A 24,247-nucleotide genomic window follows, 5' to 3' on the forward strand; every position below is an offset into this window, starting at 1 on the left:
CCATTCTCGGTGTTAGAATTCAAAAACCCCAATTCGAAACCCTAGACTTAATTGATGAGTTTTCATTTTTATGTGGTTTCCCCACTCATTCTACCAAAATGGAGCATGCATGTGCACGATTCAGAGTTTTATCATGAATATTCTGTACCCAGAGGTCAAACGCAGTAACCTCTGGGTTTTAGGATTTGTCCGTCGATTCTTTACCTTCAGTGGTCGACTGTTCTCTACTCAGGTAAACTCAATACTAAATTCCCCTTCTGTCTCCTGATTTTCTTTCGACTTGCTATCATCTTTATCATGAGTCACTCTCCACTATCTTAGTTTGAATCCTGAAACCTTAAGGCCTTAAATGGCACTATAAAAAGGGGTCTTCAATGATCTCACCTAGCAGACAGATACGAACACATAACAACTACCAACCTAACAAGAAAAATCACTATCCTATTATCTAAGAGAAGCACATGAAAACACTGAGAATTTTAGGGTTTCGAGTCTTAGTTTTTATTACTGTTTTCCTCTTCTTTTGTTAAGTTCTATTGCTGGTCTAAACTCGAGGGTACTGGGATTTTCAACAACTTAAAAGTTTTTGTTTGGTATGTTGCCCTCAAAAAGGTCAGGACCTCTCTCGCTTTTATCTTTTGAATGATATAAGAATGGCAAGATAGGTTCTGAGATTGCAATCATTCTATATATGTTTGACGTGTTAATACTTATGCTATGTTAGTTTTAACGATTGCTTGTGGTTAGCTTGTTATGTTATGATTCTTTAAGTGATAATTGAGTAAACCATAATTGATACATGTTGATCCTTGTTCTGAGTTTTCCAACAGTCTCCATGTTTAAGTTATTACAAGTTTGTGTTCAACATGAACTTCATAGTTTTCTTTGACTTGCAGTGAGCTCATCTTTGTTTTGTTGCATCTCTATAGCTTTGTGAGCTTGGGAGTTAAGTTTACTACCTGATAATTTTAACTAAGATGAAACCTGAAATTGTTTAAAATTATATCCCCCGCCTTTTAACCTTGAGATTGAACTTAAAATGTCTAAATGCTTTCTTCTATGCCTGTGTTTATCAGACTGTTTTCTAAGTTATTACTATGGTCTGTTACTCTGTTTAATTATTATTATTGTTAAACCAATCATGCTTACCTAAACATTATGTTTTTCCCCTTCACTAATGATTTTGTTGTGATTTTCATATTGTTCCTTGCATCTTATTTGTCTTATGGTTGAGTTCATTATTTGATAATCCTAACTGAGATAAACCTGAAAGTTCAATAAGTCCATATCACTTAACTAAGGTGAAAGAACCTAAAGTGTTTAGATGCTCTCCTCCTGTATAGTTGTATCTGCTTGCCTTGAGGGTAGTTTCTGTGCTATCACCATGACATTCTTTTGATCACACCTAATTGCTGGATGCATTTGTAGGAAACTATCTTGTCTAAGTTAAGCTATCTTATTTTCATAAACCTTTGTTGTACATATTCTGTTAAGGTTAAGCTACTTTCCTCTTCATAGAATAGGTCATGATCCTGGTTGGATAAAGTCAACTGGTAATTGCTGCATAACTAAGTTTGTTTGTCCCATGATTAGTTGAGATCTTCATATACATGTTTAATTCAAAACTTGTGCAGTACATCCTTGTCCTCAATCTCTTTGAGCCACTGCTGTTTTTGTAAAGCTTGCATGCATCTATGATTAACTTAGCTTCCATGAAAATAGGACTTAGACAATTTGTTATAATCAAGTGACACTTTTAGAAGCTAAAGCTTGATCACTTCATACTTACATACTAAGCTAGACTTATGTTTGAGTTAAACTTATTTTGATACAATTCTTCTATTTCCTTTCTTCTTTGACATGTTTAATTTGGTTCTGTAATGTGTAAAGTTCCCCTATTTATATGAGATCAGTACCTTATTTACCCTGCCTATGTACAGTTGACTGAACGTTACAAGTATCCCTGCTTAACTCTGTAACACCATGTTCTGTCTTAAATTATGCCAAGTCCTTCTCTTTATTGTTAATCTGAAACTGAACTTGACTCTCAAACCTTATGAAGTCCATTTGTCGATATTATCTTAACATGATGACCTGCTAATACTTTTAGAAGCATGACCCTGTTGAGACCGTAGGAATCCTATGTTTGAATTTGTGAATTTGTAGTCATGTTGAGAGTTTAATCCTATTCATGATATCCTTGATAACCCCTCTGTAACAATGGCTAACCATGACTGTTGGTTTGAATCTGCATTGATGATCTATAAGTTGTTAAGTAATGTTACTAATCCATGCATGTGTCAATGACAAACTAAGTAATTCTCAATTAGTTTGCTAAGGCAGGGGTATCTGCATCTCTTGTGTTGCTGTCTATATGAGTTCTGCATGCTCGTGTTTCTCTTTGAATATATTGTTCCTTAAATACTTACTCTTGCAATAGTATGATATGAAACTTCTGTTTTTCATCTATATGTGTTCTAAAGTCAGCCCCTTTCGGTTTGCTTGATATGTATTCTTTATTTAGTGTCATAGGTAATCTGTGTTCTATTGTGTTACTTTATTAAGAGGAAAAGTATATATTTTATGGTAAGTAATACTTTAGTATTTAGTTTACATTGGAAGGGCCTCATTAGAACTTAAACCCTTAAGGAAAACATGTCGTTAGTGTTTAAGGGTATTTGGGAGTGGAATTCGACTCTAGGTTGGGTTGCGCTCCCCGGCACAAGCATTGCACTGGGCCTTGAATACCTTGGAAACTTTGAAGTGATGGGGATCCAAAGGGAGCATCGACCTTGAGTGGGGCTCCCTCCTTAGCTCTTAATTCATTGACACTTTCAGTTCTTTAAGGTTTTAATGTTTAATGACAACTAAAGGTTTCCAACATGAACTATTTGCTAAGTAAAGCCACTACATTAATATATAATTTTCCCACTACAGTATCAATCATATTCTTGTTTTAATTATCTGTTTGTGTACCTGTCATATGCATTAGAGTGTGATCTGTTATTAGAGTATGCTGAATGTATATTGAATATATATCTAATGACTTTCTTTCTCTTTTGGACATGTACATCTTCTTGGGCTACGGAGTTCCTAATGAACTCAGGCCCAATTCCAGCCTTGTTCCATTTCGTCGAGGAATCCCAAAATCAGTTGTACTCGTGTCTCTTTACTACTGGTCATACTTTTTAAAGGCCCAATCACCAGAGTCCAGTCCTCTTTCCCTCAACTCTTTTATCACTGTTTACTGTCCTGTTAATTCAGTTTACTGCTTTTTTGCTAATTTAGTTTATTGTTGGTCGTATTTGTTATGTATTTGCTGTTGTTTTATATCTCATGTATATAACACTCATATATTAGATCACGTGCTTTTCTTTATGCTTTAATATCATATAAACTTAGGCAAGCCTTAAACAATATAGAATTAAAAAAAAGGAGTAAATTAGTAGTAGATCCTTATTTCGTTGATTATAATTTGCTCACAAATTATTATGCTTTCACTCACCTTTCTTTTCCTTTAAAGATTTTTAAAAACAAATAGAACTTAGCAAAACAGCAGCTCTATTTCAAAAGGAAATCAGGCCTCAGCTTCATCTTCAAAAGGAAAAATTGGAACTTCAAGAACTATCGCCTTAAGGGATTTTCAACAATTAATCTTTTCTTTAAGAATCTTCAAACCAAGGTATATATTAGGCTCACTTTCACAAACACCTCTTAGAATTACACACATCCTCTAAACCAAATGTTTTATAACTCAAACTCTTCCTTCGCATGCTTTACAAATATGGACCATTTACATACATATTTCACAACTCTCTCAACATATCTTTAAACTCCTTTATAAACTCACACTCCTCTTAAGTCTCACATCCCTTTTATACTCTCCCTTAGATATATAGTAAGTTGTACTCTTTAATAGTAATTAAGCATAGTACAAATAAATGATCCCTTAAAATTAGTCTAAGTCCTATGGAGCTACCTCAGGTAGATTTTAATGGGTGCCTAACACCTTCCCCTTAGAAGAATAAGAACCTTTACCTATAATCTCATCGATTAGTAGACTAATAAAGAATATGACTTAGTAATTAAATAGGTACCCTAGTATACCTTTAAATATTAGGTGGCGACTCTCTTTCATCAACAACATAAAAACTACAAGTTGAAACATGTCTTGACTAGTGCAACACTAACTTGTTGAAACAATCATAGGTACAAATATGGCAAATAATGAGCTAGGAAATATACTATTGGGGGACTTGGACGGCGAGGAGGAACAACTCAATGAGGTACCTCAAGTGCCACAATCGAATCGGCGAGGCTGGGTTCCACAAGACAATGTCCCGTACAACCCCCATCTCCACCACCTCAACCACAAGTGGCACAACACTGGATATTTCCCAATGAAGGTTATGCTAGGGCAATAGTCCCCCCTCGTATTAGTGCGGGCAACTTTCGAATTACCAATATAACGCTCACTTTGCTTGAGCAACGAGGCTTTTTCACCGGTGCGCCGAGTCAAAATGCCTATAAACATTTGAAGGGTTTTATGGATATGTGTTGGGGGAGGAAGCAAACTAATGTTTCTGAGGTTGCTTTGAGGCTAAGGATTGTTCCCTTCTCTCTACGGCGTAAAGCTTTAGATTGGTTGGAACGTTTGCCAAATCATTCAATACATACTTGGGATGATTTGGCGAACAAGTTTATTGCTATGTTTAACTCTCCCCGGCATAAGGCTACTCTTACGGATGAAATATTGGCTTTCAAGCAAGATCCAAATGAACCTTGACATGATATTTGGGAGAGGTATCAGACAATGGTGAAGGAGTGCCCGAACAATGATATGATAGAGAATATGATCCAACAAACTTTTTACTGTGGTATCAATACTACAAACCAATGTGTGGTCTATCAATTGGCCAGTGGCAACTTTATGACAACACCTTATGAGGAGGCATGTGACATTCTTGATGAGATGGCGGAAACATCGTCGACTTGACATTCCCGAGTTAATGTTCCACAAGGTGATTCCAACATGATACACCTCCATAAAGAGTTGCAAGACCATGGGCAAGCTATTGCCGAATTGACAATAACCATGACTCAAGTAGCAAAGGCCCAACTTAATAGAGTGCAAGATCCTAAGCAAGTTCATGGTATGGGGGAGTTAATGTATTGGTGAACAAGAAGAGGACCAAGGTCCACAAATGCAAACCCGAGTGGAGAATTATGTGCACGATGATGGTGGTTTTGATCAAGATGATTTTTATCATGAGCAAGATGAGGAAGTTCAATATGTGAATAATTTTCAAGGGCAAAGAAACAACTTCCAAGGCTCAAATAAACAACAATGGAGACCACAAAATAACCAAGGCAATTGGATTTCTAAAAATCAAGGAAATTAGAATAATAACAACAATCAAGAAAATTGGAGTGGAAACAACCAAAGAAATTGGGGAGGCAACAATCAAGGTGGTTGGGGAAACAATCAAAGAAACCGGGGGTTGGATTTTCAAAGGCCCCCAATGTATCAACAACATAGCAACCCACCTCCTTATCCGTCCCATGGTTAAAGTTCTTCAAACAATGAGATGAGTTGTATTGAGAATATGTTTAAGCAAATGATGGAAAAGAATGCTGATTCGGATGCCCAACTTGCCTCGCGTAACACATCAATCCGTAATCTAGAAGTTCATATGGGGCAAATCTCTCAAGTTCTAAATTCCCGTCCTAAGGGTGCACTACCAAGTGACATGGTGGTAAACCCAAAGGGTGGTAACAATACGGGGCATGCTATGAAGATTATCACAAGAGGTGGAAGAGGGGGGAATGCACCCACCTTAAGTGAAAGGCGACTTGTAGATGATGACAAAGTGGTACAAGAGGAGGATATCCCAAACAATGTTGTTCAAGAAAATGATGAGGTTCAGATTGATATTGATGACAGTGTTGAAGAGACTCAAGAGGAGGCGAACCCGTCTAGGGAGCACATCATTGACATACCAGAACCAGTAGTGTAAAAGGCTAAGGCACTATTTACCAAAGCCTCCACCTCCCTACCCTCAAAGACTTTCCAAGAAAAATGGTGAGAATCAATTTAAGAAGTTCATTCAAATGATGAAGAGTCTTTCGATTAATATTCCATTGGTAGAAGCTTTGGAACAAATACCCGGTTATGCAGAGTTTATGAAAGACCTTGTGACCAAAAAGCAGTCAATGAATTTTGAAACTATCAAGGTCACTCATCAAGTGAGTGCAATGGTTCATTCCATGGCTCCTAAGTTGGAGGATCCTGATGCTTTCACGACTCCTTGTACAAATTGGAGTGCCGAGTTTGCTACAGCTCTATGTGTTCTTGGGGCGAGTATCAATTTGATGCCCTATTCTATTTTCAAAACTTTGGGAATTGGGCAACCAAGACCCACATCTATGAGGTTGCAAATGACCGATCGTACCATGAAGAAGCCATTGTATGTTATTGAAGATGTTTTGGTCCGTGTTGATAATCTCATTCTTCTGGCGGACTTTGTTATTCTAGATTGTGAAGTTGATTATGAAGTGCCTACCATTCTTGGGAGGCCTTTCCTTGCTATGGGTAAGGATCTTTGTGATGTGGAAGCCGGAGAACTCACTTTTCGGATTGGTGATGAACAAGTGGTATTCCATGTGTGTAAGTCTATGTGGCAACCAAAGAGCAATGAGGTGTGTTCTTTTGTGGATTTGGTGACCGATGTTATTATTGATGATACAAGTGATACAATCAACGTTGGTGATATTTTGGAATCTGTTTTGCTCAACTTTGATGCTGACGAAATGGATGGTTTCATGGAATATGTGAATTCTTTGCAAGGAATGGGGTCTTACAACTTTGCAACCCAAAAGTTATCTTTGGACCTTAAGAATAGGAAGACTCCTCCTATAAAGCCTTCTATTGAAGAGCCACCTACTTTGGAGTTGAAGCCATTGTCTCCACACCTTTGGTATGAATTTCTTGGCCCTTGTTCTACTTTACCGGATATTCTTTCCTTTTCTTTGACTAACGTGTAGGTTGATTCCATGTTAGCGGTATTGCAAAATATAAAGAAGGCTATTGGGTGGACTTTGGCGGATATTCGAGGTATAAGCCCTGCCTTTTGCATGCATAAGATCAAGTTGGAGGATGGTGCTAAACTATCCATTGAACATCAAAGAAGACTCAATGAGGCTATGCAAGAAGTTGTCAAGAAGGATATTATGAAGTGGTTGGATGCCGGGGTTGTCCACCCCATCTTCGATAGTTCATAGACCTCTCCGGTTCAGTGTGTACTAAAGAAGGGGGCATGACGGTTGTTACCAATGATAAGAATGAATTGATTCCTACAAAAACTGTGACTGATTGGAGGGTTTGTATGGATTATCGTAAGCTCAACAAAGTTACAAGGAAGGATCACTTTTCACTTCCTTTATTAGACCAAATGCTAGATAGATTGGCCGGCCGAGCTTTCTATTATTTTCTTGATGGGTACTCGGGCTAGAACCAAATTTTCATTGCTTCGGAAGATCAAGCGAAAACAATATTTACATGTTCCTATGGTACTTTTGCTTTCAAAAGGATGCCATTTAGTTTGTGCAATGCACCGCTGACTTTTCAATGTTGTATGATGTCTATTTTTATGGACATGGTGGAGGACTACCTTGAAGTTTTCATGGATGACTTCTCGGTGGTTGGGGATTCTTTTGATGATTGTCTTGCAAATTTGGACAAAGTGTTGGCTAGATGTAAAGAAACCAATTTGGTGCTTAATTAGGAGAAATGCCATTTCATGGTTGAGGAAGACATTGTCCTTCGCCATAAAATCTCAAGGAATGGAATTGAAGTTGACAAGGCAAAGATTGAGGTGATTTCTAAGCTTTTCTGTGAAGGGTGTGCGGTGTTTCCTAGGCCATGCGGGTTTCTATCGGCACTTTATCAAAGATTTCTCTAAATTGGTGAACCGATTGTGCAAGATCCTTGAGATGGATACCAAGTTCCATTTCAATGATGATTATATGAGGGCTTTTTAACTATTGAAGCTCAAGTTGACAACTACTCATATCATTACTGCTCCAAATTGGAGTTTGCATCTTAAACTAATGTGTGATGCAAGTGTCATAGCTGTTGGGGCTGTTTTAGGGCAACGTATTAACAAAGTTTTTCATCCGGCTTACTATGCTAGTAAGACCATGAATAAATTCCAAGTCAATTACACCGCTGCAGAGAAATAGCTCCTTGCTATTGTGTTTGTAATTGAGAAGTCCCGCCCGTACTTGATGGGTGCAAAGGTTATTGTCCATACGAATCATGCGGCGCTTCGCTATCTTATGAGAAAAAAGGATTCTAAAGACCGGTTGATGAGATGGGTAACCTTGTTGCAAGAATTTGATATTGATATTCAAGATATAAAAGGTAGTAAAAACCAAGTGGCGGACCACTTGTATCATTTGGAGGAGGAGGGGAGGCCACATGATAGCCTTGAAATCAATGACTCCTTCTGCGACGAGCAACTTTTGGCAATTTCAATGAACTTGTGAGTGGAATCATTCCGGATGAGTTCTCTTCAAACCAAAGGAAGAATCTCAAAAGAGATTGTCAAGATTATTATTGGGATGAACCATACCTTTTCCGGATCTTTATGGATGGGATGACTAGAAGGTGCGTACCGAAAGAAGAGCAAGGAAATATTCTTGGTGCTTGTCATTCTTTGCCATATGGTGGTCATCATGGTAGAGCAAGAATGGCGGCCAAAGTTCTTAGTTGTGGTTTCTATTGGCCTTCTCTTTACAAGGATGCAAGTGACTTAGTGAAAAGATGTGATGAATGTCAACGGGCCAATGGAATTTCAAAGAAAAATGAGATGCCTCTCACAACCATCTTGGAGATTGATATTTTCGATGTTCGGGGCATTGACTTTATGGGACCTTTTGTGAGTTCTTGTGGAAACACTTACATCTTGGTCACAGTGGATTATGTGTCCAAATGGGTTGAGGTTGTTGCTTTACCCAACAATTAATCAAGAAGTGTAGTGGCTTTCTTGAAGAAGAATATTTTTACAAGATTTGGTACTCCACGTGCAATCATAAGTGATAGGGGGTCACACTTTTGCATCAAGGCTTTTGACACTTTACTTAGCAAGTATGGTGTTATTCACAAGGTCACAACTCCCTATCATCCACAAGCTAGTGGTCAATTAGAAGTCTCCAATCCGGAGATAAAGAGTATCTTGTCTAAAACATGAATGCTAATAGGACGGATTGGTCCAAGAATCTTGATGATGTGTTATGGGCTTATCAGACGGCTTACAAACACCTATAAGAATGTCTCCATACCGGTTAGTGTTCGGGAAAGCTTGTCATCTTCCGATGGAACTAGAGTACAAGGCAATATGGGCTTTAAAGAAATTAAATCTTGATTAGGAAGTAGCCGCGGGTTGCACACTTGAATAACTTGGATGAGTTCCAGTACCATACATATGAGAGTTCGTCCTTGTACAAAGAAAAGATGAAATATCATCATAAAAAATACATTTGGAACAAAGAATTCAAGGTGGGTGATCTTGTATTGCTGTTTAACTTAAGATTGAGGATGTTTCCGGGGACACTAAAATCCAAGTGGAGTGGTCCATTTGAAATTATTGGTGTGACACCTTTCGGGGCATTGGATTTGAAGAAAAAGAACAATGAAGTATTCTGAGTCAATGGTCACCAGGTAAAGCACTACTTGGGTAAAGTTGGAGAGGGCCACGTGGTGGCGGTCATTTACTTCATTTGAGGATGCTTTGACATTGCGTCGTGCCGCAACGTTAAGTCAGGAGCTTCATGAGAGGAATCCAAGTTCTTTTCCTTTTTCTTTTGTAGTTATATTTTTATTTTTTGTTTTTAACTTGATTTGAAGTGTGCTATGGGGTTGAGTGTTACATGAAAGAAGGGTGAACAAAATTTCTAAGTATAGAAGAAAATGTAAGTCGCACATTTTAATTGTGCGGCCACAGAAAAAGTTGTGCCATGGCAGAAGAGCTTGTGCGGCCGCAAATTTCACCTATGAACTGCACTTTTGGAAGCTAGACACCATGTCAAACTGCAAAGTCTCTGAAGTTTTTCCCTATCAGTGCGGGGAAAATATGCGACCGCGAGAGGAATTGTACGGTCGCACTCAAAATTGTGCGGACCGCACATGAGAAACAGACAAATGGTCCCCAGGTGAAGGAGTGCGGACCGTACTTGGATTTTTGTGGCCGCACTTGGCCTTTTTCCCTCCCATTCACACTAAGTATAAATAGGATTTCTCGCCTCATTTTACACTTTTCACTCTCCTGAGATTCCCTGTTGCTCTAGAGCTTATCTGAGGACCCTTTCACTATCAAACACACACACCCATTTGCACTCATAGGATCTTGCACACTCACATCATCTGGTATGTTTCACTTCATGTTAATCTTTTGTGTGATTTTGATTTTTGCATTTTTTAGCTTCTTTTTAGGCCATCTGTTATTATAGTTCATCCATGTGTTCATGTGGGGTAGATCTGTACTAGGTAGTTGTTAATACATTCTAGAATGGGTTGGGTTAGTTGAATCTTATGTGTATACCATGTTGCCACTTAGATTTGGACTAGTATTTGAAAAATCTAGAAAAGAAACATAGAACTGTTCATTTCGTTTTTGAAACCTGCGGCCACACTTGAAATTGTGCGGTCCGCAGTTGGTTGATTTTAGTGACTATTTGAAGGCAAGTGCTTCTATGGCTGCACTTTAATTGTGCGTACCGTAGAATTCTTAGAATGGCCGCACTTAAGACTGCACTGTCTATCAGAGACTTGTCTCTTGAGAAAGCAGATGTACGAACTGTACTTTTAATTCCGTAGAGCGCAGATGAATTCTGCGGCCGCACTTTGGTCGTTGCACTATCTTCAGAGAAAGGCAACTGAGCCTCTGAACTTTCTTGTCAGAAGTGCGGCCGCACATGAAAATGTGCGATCTGCACTCCCATTCTGCGGCCGCACATCAAATAAATGCGGAACACAAAACCCATATTCTGCAAGCATATCTTCCTATTGTAACCCTACAGTGTCCAAATTGTTCTCCCTTGCTTACATAAGTCCTAGCTATGTTGAATGATGACGTTCAACTAACAATCCTGTTTCTTTTGATACAGATAATGCTTCGATGTGGCTTCATCATCTCATAGCACTTCTGAGGGTTTGGAAAGTGATAGCTAGGCCTCCAAGCTAGCTGCTCCAGTGTCCTGTGCGCAAGATGTTCCAGATGATGGAAAAGGGGGAGAAGGTACATCTACTGGGGTTGAGCGGACAAAGAAGAAGGAAGCATTGGAAGACAGATTTGTAAGTTTGGCTGCTTTCATTGATTTCCAGATGTGGTGGCCGGTGAGATCATTGACACATGAGAGGTAGTTTCTGTTAAGGGATCTTGATTGATACAACTCTGCAGTATTGGAGCAGTTTAGGACGTGAAAGGGATGGATGTTGTTTACTGAAAAGGTCGTGGATGTCAAAGAGCATCTTGTCCACGAGTTCTGTGCCAACATTTCACACATTCGCAAGGGGACAAAGGTGACCAAAGTACGCAACCTTAAGGTGAAGTTTGATCAGCACACGCTAAACGCGTACTTGGGTTTTGAGGACGTTGAGCCAAAGGAGTACCTATAGAAGTTGGCCTTGAAAGAAGAGGCCCGGTCGTGGCTTGCTGAGATCTTAGCACCGAGACCACCTCCATAATAAATCACTAATAGGGTACCCAATCAGCGGAGTACATTAAACTTTGAGGCAAAACATTGGCAGACCTTTGTGTGTGGCAGGCTTGACCCGTGCCAGAATGAGAACAACTTGCTTGTTTGACATGCAGTTGTAGTGGCTTCTATCATGGTCGAGTACCCGATCAATGTGGGTGCCCTGATGTCAGCCAGCATCACTTTGGTAGCGCAGTAGACTAACAAAGTTTACCCCTACCCCAACACTATTAAAAAATACCTCACAGATGCAAAGGTAGAGCCAAATCCATTTGATAGGAATGTGAAGCCAAAGAAGCAGTTTGAGTGGTACTCGCTGCAGGATCCAACCAACCCGAGGAAGAGTGCTCAGCCTTCTACTACTACAGGCCAGTCTAATGAGCCGATAGTGGTAGTTTCTAACACAGTTGATATTTCATTTATATCAACTGAGCCCTTTACCAGTGCAGCGGTTATGCCTCGGCCGCCATCTTCAGCTCCGTCCACATCTCCTACCACAGCTCCTAGGGCAGTCCCTACTCCGATTCTAAGGCCGGTGCCCATGCCTACAGGCCCACTTTCTGCTCTGCGAGTCTTCCAGACATTAGCGAGTCTCAACAACTAGATGTAGGCAGCTACTTCAAAGTTGTCTAGGATATCTAGTATTATTGCAGGGCAGTCATCCACACAGGCACCACGAGATTCTACTAAGCTTGATGAAAAGCTGGGCAAGATTTCCGACAACCAGAAGGTGATCATGGACACTATGGTAAATCATGGTTCATTCATTGAGGGATTGACCAAGCAGGTCAAGAAGATGAGGAAGTCTCAAGCTAGCAAGAAGTCTGTAGACAAGCTACGAGCTAAGGTGACCTGGCTAGCTACAGCTGTGGATTTACCATTTGATATGTTGCTTGAACCAGACCAATCTATCCTAGATCTTTCTGCACAGGTTGCTCTAGCTGGCCAGTCTAAGGAGCCATGCCTGTCCGCTGACACAGCTAATGCGGTGCATGCGATTTTTGCCACTCCCGCCACTCTCAGATATGACGATAATGATATACAGTTGGCTGAGCCAATAGGAGTTGATGATGTTGGGTACACTGAGATGTCCAAGGATGCTTAGGGAGTTTCTTCGCCCTCTATCCTTTCACTCTTATTTTGTTAAGCATTGGGGACAATGATTACTTTTATTCGGGGGGTGGAGTTTATTTGATCATACATTCGGACTGTAATAATTTGATGATTCTGTTTCTTTTTATTTTTTTATCTATCTTTAGTAGTTATTGCTTTCATTAGCTTCTTCAATTGTTTACTTTGATTTTTGTTTTGCTAGTAGCTTCTTTTTATGTTAGTAGTTTTCATGTTTTTCGTAGTAGTATGAACAATAAGCCTTTGGTTTTCTTAATGCCGCGGTTCTTTCCAAAGGTAGTCTTTTGTGTGAACCGGTGACTCTTCCCGAGGATGGATGATGTGACAACTTTCTTAAGGGAATGAATTTGTATGTGTTTAGGTAATTATAATAGTAGTAGTAATAAATAAAAGCCTTAATCAAGTCATTCTTTAAAAAGAGTTATTCATGTTTCATTTGGAACCAACACACTTAATTGTGTGCTTATGGTTTGAATTAAGGTTTTTGAAAGAAAATAGCTCTAGTTAGTGACTTTGAGACTCTTGAGTTAACTTTGATAATCATTGAGTGGTTAATTGGACCATAGTGATCTTATACTTGTTTGTGATTGTTGTAGGCTTTAGACTATATCCTCTTTTATGGTCTACTTGCATGAGGGGTGAGGTGATTTTTGTTGCTAGTCCAAGTATTGGTGTGAATAGTCAAGAACTTGCCCCGAATGTGCTTCAAGGTGAAATCCTAGGTTTGTTTGGTTTGGAAGATGATTGTAGGCTTTCCTTGGTCCGTTTGAGCTTTATATTTCCACACAATGCATGTTATCCCTAGTCAACCCCCTTTGAGACTTTAGCCTTTCTTAATTAGTAACCATGCTACAAGCATTTACCCGTTTTGTTGTAATCCTCTCTTGGCACACGGACCTTCCTTAACACTCTTATGAAATAAGTGGCTTAAGACATAAGTTTGGGGGGAGAATTGAGGAATTTGAAAGAGGTATCAAGGCACAAAAAAGAGAAAAGAAATTATCTCTATGAAAAGAGAAGGCAAGAAAAGAAGAGGAACAAAAAGAAAATGCTAAAAAGAGAATAAAAAGGAAGGTTGATGAAATCAAAAAGAGGCAACTATCTCTAGTATGAGCAACAAGGGAGAAAAATAATTAAATGAATAAGAAAGAGTGATATCAAGTCTCTCTAGCCCCCAAGAAAAGGAAATGCCTCTAAGACTTGGTAAATGTGAGCCAAGAAATACAAATCTGGAGTGCTGAAGAACTGATGTAACCACTTATCCCATATGGCATCCTACCCCAATCCAAAAGGCTTCATTACAACCCGAAAGAAGTCCTACTTGATTTAGTATCGTGAGCTTACATTAGTGGTGATCTACATGAGGGGCAAGCCTATGGTACTTGAAGCCTTACTTGTGAGATTCTTTTCTGAGAGAAGATTGAACCTTTCATTGATCTAAAAATTGAGTGCTACTTCTTGAAGTGAGCTTGGAAAATGGAAGGTAGAGGAGGAAGAGTTTGGAGTCCACCATGATCTATGTGATAGAGCAAGAGTCCTTGATGAGTGAAGTCAATTCTTGAAGTTCAAGTGTCACATTAGAGTTATATGTGCATAATATGTGATTTGTCACCTTGTTGAAAATGCATGAATATTGTGAGTAATTGTTGGTCCCAACTAAGTATGAATGGCTTACAAATGACTCTTTGAAATGACCTTTAACTTTGATGAGGTGGGGACAAATCTATTTGCTTGAGGACAAGCAAAGACTTAAGTTTGGAGAAGTTGATAAGTGTGGATTTTCACCACTTATTAGTACCTTCTTGCTTTAGTTTTAGTTCGAAAGTGTTGATTTTTGTTTCCTAAACTAATGGAATTGTACAAATGCGGGCATGTTGGAGAATTGAACCTTAACGCTCAAAAATGAGTGTTCCGGCTCATAAGGCAAGAAGGAGTGCAGCAGGCCAAAAGCGCGGTCCGCGGAAGGAATTTTGCGGCCGCACAAAAAGTGAGGATTGCAGAATTACCTCTGCGGTCGCAGATCTGGCACCTGAAACTTAGAGGATGCTTGGAAAAGTGTGTACCGACACAATTTGTGCTACCGTAAAATCTGGTCGCACTAACAAGAATTCAAAAAGTTTAGAGAATGTGCAAAACGGCCAAGTGTGAAGCCTTACCAAAAGTGCAGCCGCAGAAGCTGAAGTGCAGTCGCATACTAGATTGTGTGGATGTAGAAGTCCTCAACCTACAGAGCTAATAAAAGTGTTGACCGCGCATGGAATTGTGCGGCCGCAGAACCTCCCGGATGGAATTTTTGTTAGCGAAATTTGGACCACTATAAATAGACGGGAAACACTTTTTTAGGGCAAGTTTTATAATATTTAGTGTTGTAGGTGTTATACTTTACTACTTTGGGTAATTAGTGACCATTTTGGGTGAAGAGTCATTAGTTTTATCAATTTAATTTTGTTTTATGGGTTTAATTAGTTCGTCTTCTTTGTTTTCTTCAATTTCTATCATAAGTAGCTAGAGTTTCTCTAGGGTTGTGACCCAACCCTAGTGTGTAAACCTTATGGGTGATTAATCTAATGCTTGTTTTTGATTGGGTGTTTATTATTTAGCCTTGTTCATGCATTATTTCTAGAATTAATGGTTGCAAACATTGATTCATGCCTATTTGACTTGGTTCTTACTTGAGAAAGAGGGACTTAGTCTAGAAAAACTTGGCTAACAAGAAATTGGGCTAGTTAAGATTTTGGCTAGCCTAATTAAAGGGTTTGAACTAGAGATAGGGAAAGCCCTACTTGAGCTCATATCAACTATTTGAATTGATACCCAATTGGTCTTGAGAAAGCCAGTTTGGGAAAATCACTCTATAACCGAGAGGTGTTGAGTGGGTAATTTAGAGTTGAGAGTTATAATACACCCCTGTCACTAAATTAAGCATTAACATGATTTACCCATTTTGCAAACACCTAGGTTAAGGTTACATCCCTAGGCCTTTTACCCATTTGATAAAAACAACAAAACGATTACACATTTTCTAGTCTTTTTTCCTTAGTTGATCATTGCTAGCGTCAATTTTAGAAGTTGAAAACAAAACCCCTTAATTGGAAGCGCAATTGAGCTATTTCATTTACGCTCATCAAGTGTACACCCTAACACCCATATTTAACTCGCTATGGAAATCGACCCCGACTCTTGTTGGGTACTATTCTTCCAACGACCGTTTTCACTCACTATTGAGTGTGGATTGGGCATGAATCAGTCTCGTTAGTTGAAGGTCCATGAGAATAATTATCATGTGCATGACTTGGAATTAGCAGCCATTGTTCACACGCTCAAGATTTGGAGGCACTATCTATACGTTATTTCATATGAGGTCTATACCGACCATCGGATTCTCCGGCATCTGTTCAAAGAGAAGGATCTTAATTTGAGGTAGCGTAGATGGTTAGAATTATTGAAAGACTAAGATATCACCATATTATATCATCTAGAGAATGCCAATATGGTGGTTGATGCCTTGAATAAGAAGGGGGAGAGCATGGGCAGTTTGGCATTTTTACCGACACTAGAGAGTGTTTACCCATAAAATGGTACAGTTGTATTTGTACATGGTTTATAGACAAACTAATCAGTTTGATCCCAAAATGATAAATAAATTAAATAAAAATACAAGACTTAGCATTGAAATCGAGATAAGACAGCAGATAGCTTGGTTCCGGGAGTAAAGCTTCCGAAGGCAATAATAAGAATATCAATAGAAAAGAAATAAAGTTTTATTGAGCTTAGAATAATTTGTAGCATAAGTTTTTCATAAAACTCGTGTCTTAACAATGGATGTTGAAATCACTATTTAGAGTTGCACCTAGGGAACAAGGTCCTAGGATCAAGCCCCTCTTAAATGATAATTATGGGGGCTATTAAAGAATGTGTAACGGCAAGCTATGAATGCCAAAATTATCTATAACGGACTGCGTATTTAATAATGCAGAATATTCTTCATTGAATGCTATCGGGTGGTAGGCATTCGTTTGTCTTCATTAGCAATATTCCTTTCAGGATCTTCACGGTGCCAACCGAAGTTGCTTCCCCCGATCTTGGTTTCCACCTATCTCACTTTCCATCTGTCTCCAGTTCCATGTGTCGCTCTATTACACGAGTATTTAATATGAAGCGATTTTACCCTATACAGAGAGGCCATTAGCCATGGATGTTCAGGCTTTGGCCAACCGGTTCGTGAGGTTGGATATTTTGGAGCCTAGCCGGTTCTTACTTCTGTTGTGGCCCAGTCATCCTTCTGTTGTGGGGTGGTGCCAAGAAGGTTGTGATGGGGATGATGGTGGTATGCGGTGTCAAGGCCGGATTTGTGTTTCGAATGTTGATGGGTTGAGAGAGTTGATCCTTGAAAAGGCTCACAGTTCATGGTATTCCATTCACTCGGGTGTCAAAAAGATGTATCATTACTTGAAGTGTCATTATTAGCGGTGGAAGATGAAGAAAGATATTGATGGACATGTAAGGTTTATTGGCCCGTTTGAGATCTTGGAGAGAGTTGGGGAGGTTGCTTATAGGCTTGAATTCCCTCCAATCCTAGCAGGGGTACATTCGGTATTTCACATATCGATGCTTTGAAAGTACCATGAAGATAAGTCACATGTTTTAGAATTCAGCACGGTGCAACTTGATGAAAATTTGACCTATGAGGAAGAGCCAGTGACTATTCTAGACCGACAGGTTCGGAAGTCGAGATCTAAGAGTTTTCTTTCTGTAAAAGTGTGTTGGAGAGGTCAACCAATTAAGGAGGTTACTTGAGATTCTAAGTCTGAAATGAGTAGTAGATACCCACACCTTTTTGCCAGTCCAGGTACATTAATATATCTGTTCGAGGACGAATGTTTCTTTTAGAGGTGGAGAATGCAACGACATGATAGGTTGTTTTGAATACTTACTTCCTTTTCTGTGTTCTGAGATATCTTATAGCTCAATTTGATAATTTATGACTTGTGTGTGTAGTCTGTGTTGATTTTCAAAAGACTATATGTGAAATTTTAAAGAAAATATAATTTTTTTACTTTAAAAATGACTAGACTTGACCATTGTTAATGTTTTTAGTAAACAGCCTCGGATCGGTGTTATAATAATTCTGGTAGGTTCGTATGATGATTTTAGACAAGTATGCATTTTTGGTTGGGGTCCTAGGTGATCCAAGGCCATTTTGGTGCATTATATGAAAATATGGAAAAAATGAGTTTTAAACTAAAAACATCTTGAGTTTTAATGATCGATTCTTTATATTTGATGTTATTTTGATAATTTGAGCTTGCGGGAGAGTTTGTATGATGTTATTACACTTGTGTGAATATTTGGATTGGAGTCTGAGAGGCTCGGGTGAGTTTCGAATGCGTTTCGGATAGTTTTGGCTAAGTTGAGAATTGTTGGTGTTGAATGTCTGCAGGTCTCGCATTTGCGAGAACCTATTCACAAATGTGATCCTCGCATTTGCGATGTCAGGCTCACTTTTGCAATGAAGGATTGGGGGCTGGGACCTTGGTTTTTTAAAGTATCAGTCGAATTTGCAAATTGGGGGTATCGCATTTGCGACTTGTGTGTCACATCGACACTAGATAATTTGAGGGGCTTCGCAAATGCGAAGCTTGGTTCGCTTTTGCGAGGCAATGGACCTTCGCAATTGCGAAGGTGTTATCGCATTTGCGACTTGTGCAGAGCTCAGGCACTAATCGCATTTGTGATCAGTCATTCGCATTAGCAAACACCGCAATTGGGAACAAGAGTTTGCAATTGCGATACCTGCTGCTGGGTAAAATGTCGGAATTTCAGGACTTAGCTCATTTTACACCACTTTTAAAACCTAGACTCCATATAGGCGATTTTTAGAGGGTACTTTCTTCCCAACTTTACAGGTTAGTAACTTTAACTTGTTTTCAATCAATTTTCATTATTTTTATATGAATTTCATTATCAAATCTAGGATTTTTAGAGTAGAAATTGCGGGTTTTGAGTAGAATTTAGGGATTTTGTAAAATTGAGATTTAGAGCTCAAATTGAGGTCAGATTTCGAACAAATCACATATCCGGGCTCGGGGTGAATGGTAATCGGGATTTGGTCTTAATTTTGGATTTCGACCACGTGAGCCCAAGTTGACTTTTTGTTGACTTTTAAAATTATGTTAAAAATTGAACATTTCTCGTACTGTGGAAATTTCTGAAGCTTTTTTTGACTTGTTTGAACAATAATTGACTAGATTCGGGTGATTAGGAGGCTTGTTTGAAAGGAAAAGCCGTGTTGGATTGTTGACTATATTCCGAAAAGAGATAAGTGTCGTGGTTAACCTAGATTTGAGGCTAGTAGGACTTGATTGGTCTATTTGCTACGTGATTTACGTGTGGGGATAACGTATATGCAAGGTGATGAGTATATATGTGTGGTCATAGGTTCAAGCACGTGGGGTGGACTACTTAATTGCATGTCTTTAATTATATCTTGTTTTAATTTATTCCATGTTTTTACTTGCCACATGTCCTTACTTGTTAAATATATGCCTTCACTTGTATCATATCTCTATTTGCTACATGCCTCCATCTATCCATGCCTTTATTTATTGTCCATCTTTACTGTTTATATGCTTTTACATGCTATTAGATAGACGCGTTTACATGTCTCATGCCCTTACTTGCGTAATTGCCTATACTTGCTTCCTATTTCACTCTACTATGTCTTATTGAATTGTCTTAGTGAATTTATGCATTTTAGTTCCCTTTTTATGTTATGTTGTGAGATTCACCGTAGTTGGTTGTTGATATATATATATATATATATATATATATATATATATATATATATATATATATATATGTAGGGGGGGGGGGGAGGGTTGATACCTCAAGATATTATATATATATATATATATATATATATATATATATATATATATATATATATATATATATATAATGTGGATCGGGTTGTACGTCGCAATAGTATTGTCATTATATATGTGGATCAGATTGCGCGCTGCAACGGAGAGGTTGTATTATGGTTATTCTTGGTCGTTGGTTTTTGCTACTGTGTTGTCTTGTAAGACTGAGAGGTGATGATATTCTGGGGCCATCTGTCATTTATTTATTATTTCGGTTATCATATAGTTAGTTATTTCTCTATTTTATTATTGCTTTTTTGCTTATACTTGTACATAATTATAGTGAGTGTCTTGTCATAGCCTCGTCACTACTTCGTCGAGGTTAGGCTCGGCACTTACTGAGTACATGGGGTCGGTTGTACCCATACTACACTCATACACTTTTTGTGCAGATTTGGGTGTTGGTTCCAGCGGCGTACAACGATGATTTCTCGGACCCTTCCTCCCTGTAGACTTGAGGTAGTGCTACATGGCGTTCGCAGACCCTGAAGTCCCCTTCCTATATTTATTGTTTTTACCTTGTCTTAAACAGTTTGTTGTAACGACCCGGCTGGTCGTTTCGAGAGTTATAGCCCTGTTTTCCCCATTTCTACATCTTTTTGTGTTATTCAGCTATATTATGTTATATCGGGTAAGCGGATTCGGGACCGGAGTAGTTTCAGAGTGAATTGAGACACTTAGTCTCTTAAGTAGAAACTTAAGGTGGAAAAATCAACTAGATGTTGACTTATGTGTAAATGATCTCGGATTTGAATTCTAATGATTCTGTTAGCTCTGTTAGGTGATTTTTGACTTAGGAGTGCGTCCGGAATGTGATTTGGAGGTCCGTGGTAGAATTAGACTTGAATTGGCAAAATTAAAAATTTGGCGATTTCGGTCGGCAGTGGAAAATTTGATATCGGGGTCGTAATGGAATTCCGGAAGTTGGAGTAGGTTTGTACTGTCATTTGTGATGTGTGTTCAAAATTTGAGGTCATTCGGACGTGGTTTGGTTGGTTTCGGTATCGGTTGCCGAATTTGGAAATTTAGAAGTTCTTAGGCTTGAATCCGAGGGTAATTTGATGATTTGATGTTGTTTTGAGTGATTCGAAGGTTCGACTAAGTTGGTATGTTGATATATGACTTGTTGGTATTTTTGGTTGAGGTCCCGAGGGCCTCGGGATGATTCCGAGTGGTTAACAGATTTGTCGAAGTTGGAAAATGCAGCTGAAGCTGCTGCTACTGCTATTTTCGTACCTGCGGAAGAAAGAGTCGTAGGTGCGATGTCGCTGGTTCGCGTGGGGAGTGCGCAGGTGCGGGCAATGCTGGGCTAGGCAGGTTGTGCAAGTGCGAGTTCGAGGTCGCATCTGCGAGCCCGCAGGTGCGAAACCTGGGGCGCAGATACGTAAAGGGGGATGTTGGGCAGGATTCGCAGAAGCGGAGGAAACGCGCAGGTGCGCCTTCGCAGGCGCGGGGTTTTGGGCCACAGATGCGGAAGCCGGGTTCCTAAGTGAGTTCCGCACCTGCGATAGATTTTTTCGCAGGTGTGGTGGCACAGAAGCGTGGAAGTTTCCGCAGGTGCGAAAACCCTGGGCAGAAACCATAAATAGAACCCTTCGCGAATTTGGTTCAATTCCACCATTTTCAAGTCGGTGTTTGGAGCTTTTGGAGGGATGTTTGAAGGGTGATTCAAGGGCTATCAGTGAGGTAAGGTTCTTGAGCCCTAATACTAGTATATATGGTGATTTTCCGTTGTTTAATTATTGTAATTAGTAAAAATGAGGGGTTAGGGCTTGGAACATTTGGAGAGTAATTTAAGGATTTGAAGGACCAAACGATGTCGGATTTTGATGAATTTGGTATGGTTAGGTTCGTGAGTGAATGAGATTTCTAGTTTTGTGAATTTTGTTGGATTTCGAGACATGGTCCCGGGGGCCGGGTTTGAGCCATTTTGGGTTTTGGTCTAATTTTGTAGCTTTTCTTGTGGAATTCGTTCCATTAGCGCGTATTGATGGTATTGTACTGATTGTGAATAGATTCAGAGCATTTGGAGGCCGAGTCCAGAGGCAAGAGCATTGCGGGGTAGAGATTTGACCGGTTTGAGGTAAGTAACGATTGTAAATCTAGTCCTGAGTGTACGAAACCCCGGATTTTGTATCATTCTACTATTTTTAGTGACGCACATGCTAGCTGACGGGCGTGTGGGCGTGCACTGTTGGGAATTGTGACTTGGTGTATCCTGTAGCAACAGTAAAGTTGCATACTTTGTTGAAACTATATGATACTTATATGTTTTAGAAAGAATTTCTGTAAATTGGGCTGAATGCCATGTTTGGGCCTTGCGCCAGTGCTGTTTGGACCCTTATGGGTTGTTTCTTACTATCCTCTCATTGTTTTCAATTGAAAATCTATACTCAGTCATGCTTATACTTGTTTACCGCATAACTCAGTTTTATGACTCTATTTTGATGCATATAAATATTTTGGGCCGAATGACCTGTTTTACTGAAATGCCCAAGTGGCTTGAGAGGTTTATGACTAAGTGAGGCCGAGGGCCTGATTGTGAGGATGAGTGTGGATCAGGCTGCCCGCCTGTAGCATACTTTATTATTATAGCACGTGAGTTGTCCGTGCAAATTATAGCGCTTGGGCTGAAGGAGCCCCTCCGGAGTCTGTACACACCCCAAGTGAGCGCAGGTACCTACTAAGTGCGAGTGCCGAGTGCTGAGTGAGTGGGAGGCATGAGTGATTGTAAGGTATGCCCGAGTGGCAAGAGTGATTGTGAGGTATGCCCGAGTGGCAAGAGTGATTGTGAGGTAAGCCCGAGTGGCACGAGTGGCTCTGAGGTTTGCCCGAGGGGCTGTATATGAGTGATGTTTTGCCGGAGGTGCTGTTTATGATTTCATCATTTTTGCTCACCTTTGTATTTTTCCTCTGTCTGAAAACTGTTGAAAAATATCTTTAAATGATTTTTTTTACTAGAACTGGGTTAAACGAGATGTTTTGATTCAAACCCTGATTTTAAAAGCATGTGGCAAATTCAGGTGCAGATTCAGGTGTAGCTGGACACGGTAGCGGTTATTGATTGTTCTGATTGCAGATTTTCTTGGAGATATCAAGGTAGCTGTTTGGCGATCGCAGCCCCTGCTCTTCTCCCTTTTATCTTCCTCTAGTTGTATTTATCTATTTTCCCAGGCTGAGTTAGCCTTGATATTGTTAGACAGATTGTAGTAGATGCTCATGACTAGTGACACCCTGATGTCGGGCTTTTCCTTCTGTACTTTTATTTTGATTGGAACTTCTTTACGAAGGTTTTTATGTTAAATAACACTGGAATTATCTTTGAAATAAAAATATCGGTTTGTTTTGGAAATGAGTCGGCTTTCCTAGTTCCATGATAGGCTTCATCATGACAGGGGTTAGTTTGGGTCATGACAGATTGGTATCAGAGCCTAGGTTACATAGGTCTCACGAGTCATGAGCGGGTTTAGTAGAGTCGTGCGGATCGGTATGGAGACGTCTGTACTTATCTTCGAGAGGCTGTAGAACCTTTAGGAAACTCCACATTCTTGAACTCTTATCGTGCGAATCTATTGATTCTAGTAACTAAATATTTGTTGTTTCATTCTCTCACAGATGGTGAGGAGTCGTGCTACCGGTCAAGAGGGCCAGCCACTAGTACCACCAGCCAGGGCCCCGAGAGGCCGAGGCTGCGGTAGAGGCCGTGGTAGGGGCAGAGGTGTAGCCCGTACATTAGCTGGGGCAGTACCTGCAAATCCACCGGTTGTCCCAGATCAGGACCAGGTTCCAGTTGTTGATGCACCAGCTCGGGCACCACCTTTGCCTATTGTGATTCCAGGCCTTCAGGAGGCCTTAGTTCAGATTCTGACAGCGTGTACTGACCTTGCTCAGGCGGTCTCTATTTTGACAGCCGCAGCCACTTCTTAGGCCAGGGGAGGCACTCAGACTCCCGTCGCTCACACACCCGAGCAGGTTATTCAGGGACTTCAGACACCATAGGCACCACCACAGCCCAGCCGGTTGTAGTTGCTCAGGATTATGTGGTTCCTGCTATGCCTGAGGATGATCAGTGTAGGTTGGATAGGTGTGTGAGACTCCAGCCACCACCTTTTAGTGGCACAGAGAGAGAAGATGCTCAAGATATTTTGGACAGGTGTCAGAGGATACTCCGTACTGCGGGTATTTTGGAGACTTGTGGGGTCTCATTCACTACCTTTCAGTTTTCTGGGGCTGCACTCAGATGGTGGGAGACTTACGAGAGGCGTAGGCCTGTTGGTGCAGCACCCCTTACTTGGCAACAGTTCTCCGTGGTCTTTTTGGAGAAGTTCTTACCTCGATCCCGCATAGAGGAGCTGCGCAGACAGTTTGAGCGGCTTCGCTAGGGTGATATGTCTGTGACACAGTATGAGATGTGATTCTCTGAGTTGGCCCGTCAT

The 24,247-nt window shown here is 40.0% G+C and overlaps 1 protein-coding gene across 1 annotated transcript; it reads left to right on the top strand.

Annotated features, from left to right (window-relative positions):
• The first annotated feature begins 6,114 nt into the window (after nucleotides 1-6,114).
• LOC138905925 (uncharacterized) lies at nucleotides 6,115-7,044 on the top strand. Its single transcript, XM_070194438.1, has one exon. The coding sequence runs from the start codon at nucleotides 6,115-6,117 to the stop codon at nucleotides 7,042-7,044; it is 930 nt and encodes a 309-aa protein (XP_070050539.1).
• The last annotated feature ends 17,203 nt before the right edge of the window (nucleotides 7,045-24,247 follow it).

The sequence above is a fragment of the Nicotiana tomentosiformis genome, chromosome 2 (assembly GCF_000390325.3).
Source record: "Nicotiana tomentosiformis chromosome 2, ASM39032v3, whole genome shotgun sequence".
NCBI classification, from domain to species: Eukaryota; Viridiplantae; Streptophyta; class Magnoliopsida; order Solanales; family Solanaceae; genus Nicotiana; species Nicotiana tomentosiformis.

What these genes read in the sequence shown, in the direction of transcription:
- LOC138905925 (XM_070194438.1), top strand. Translation starts at nt 6,115, where the DNA reads ATGAAGAGTCTTTCGATTAATATTCCATTGGTAGAAGCTTTGGAACAA.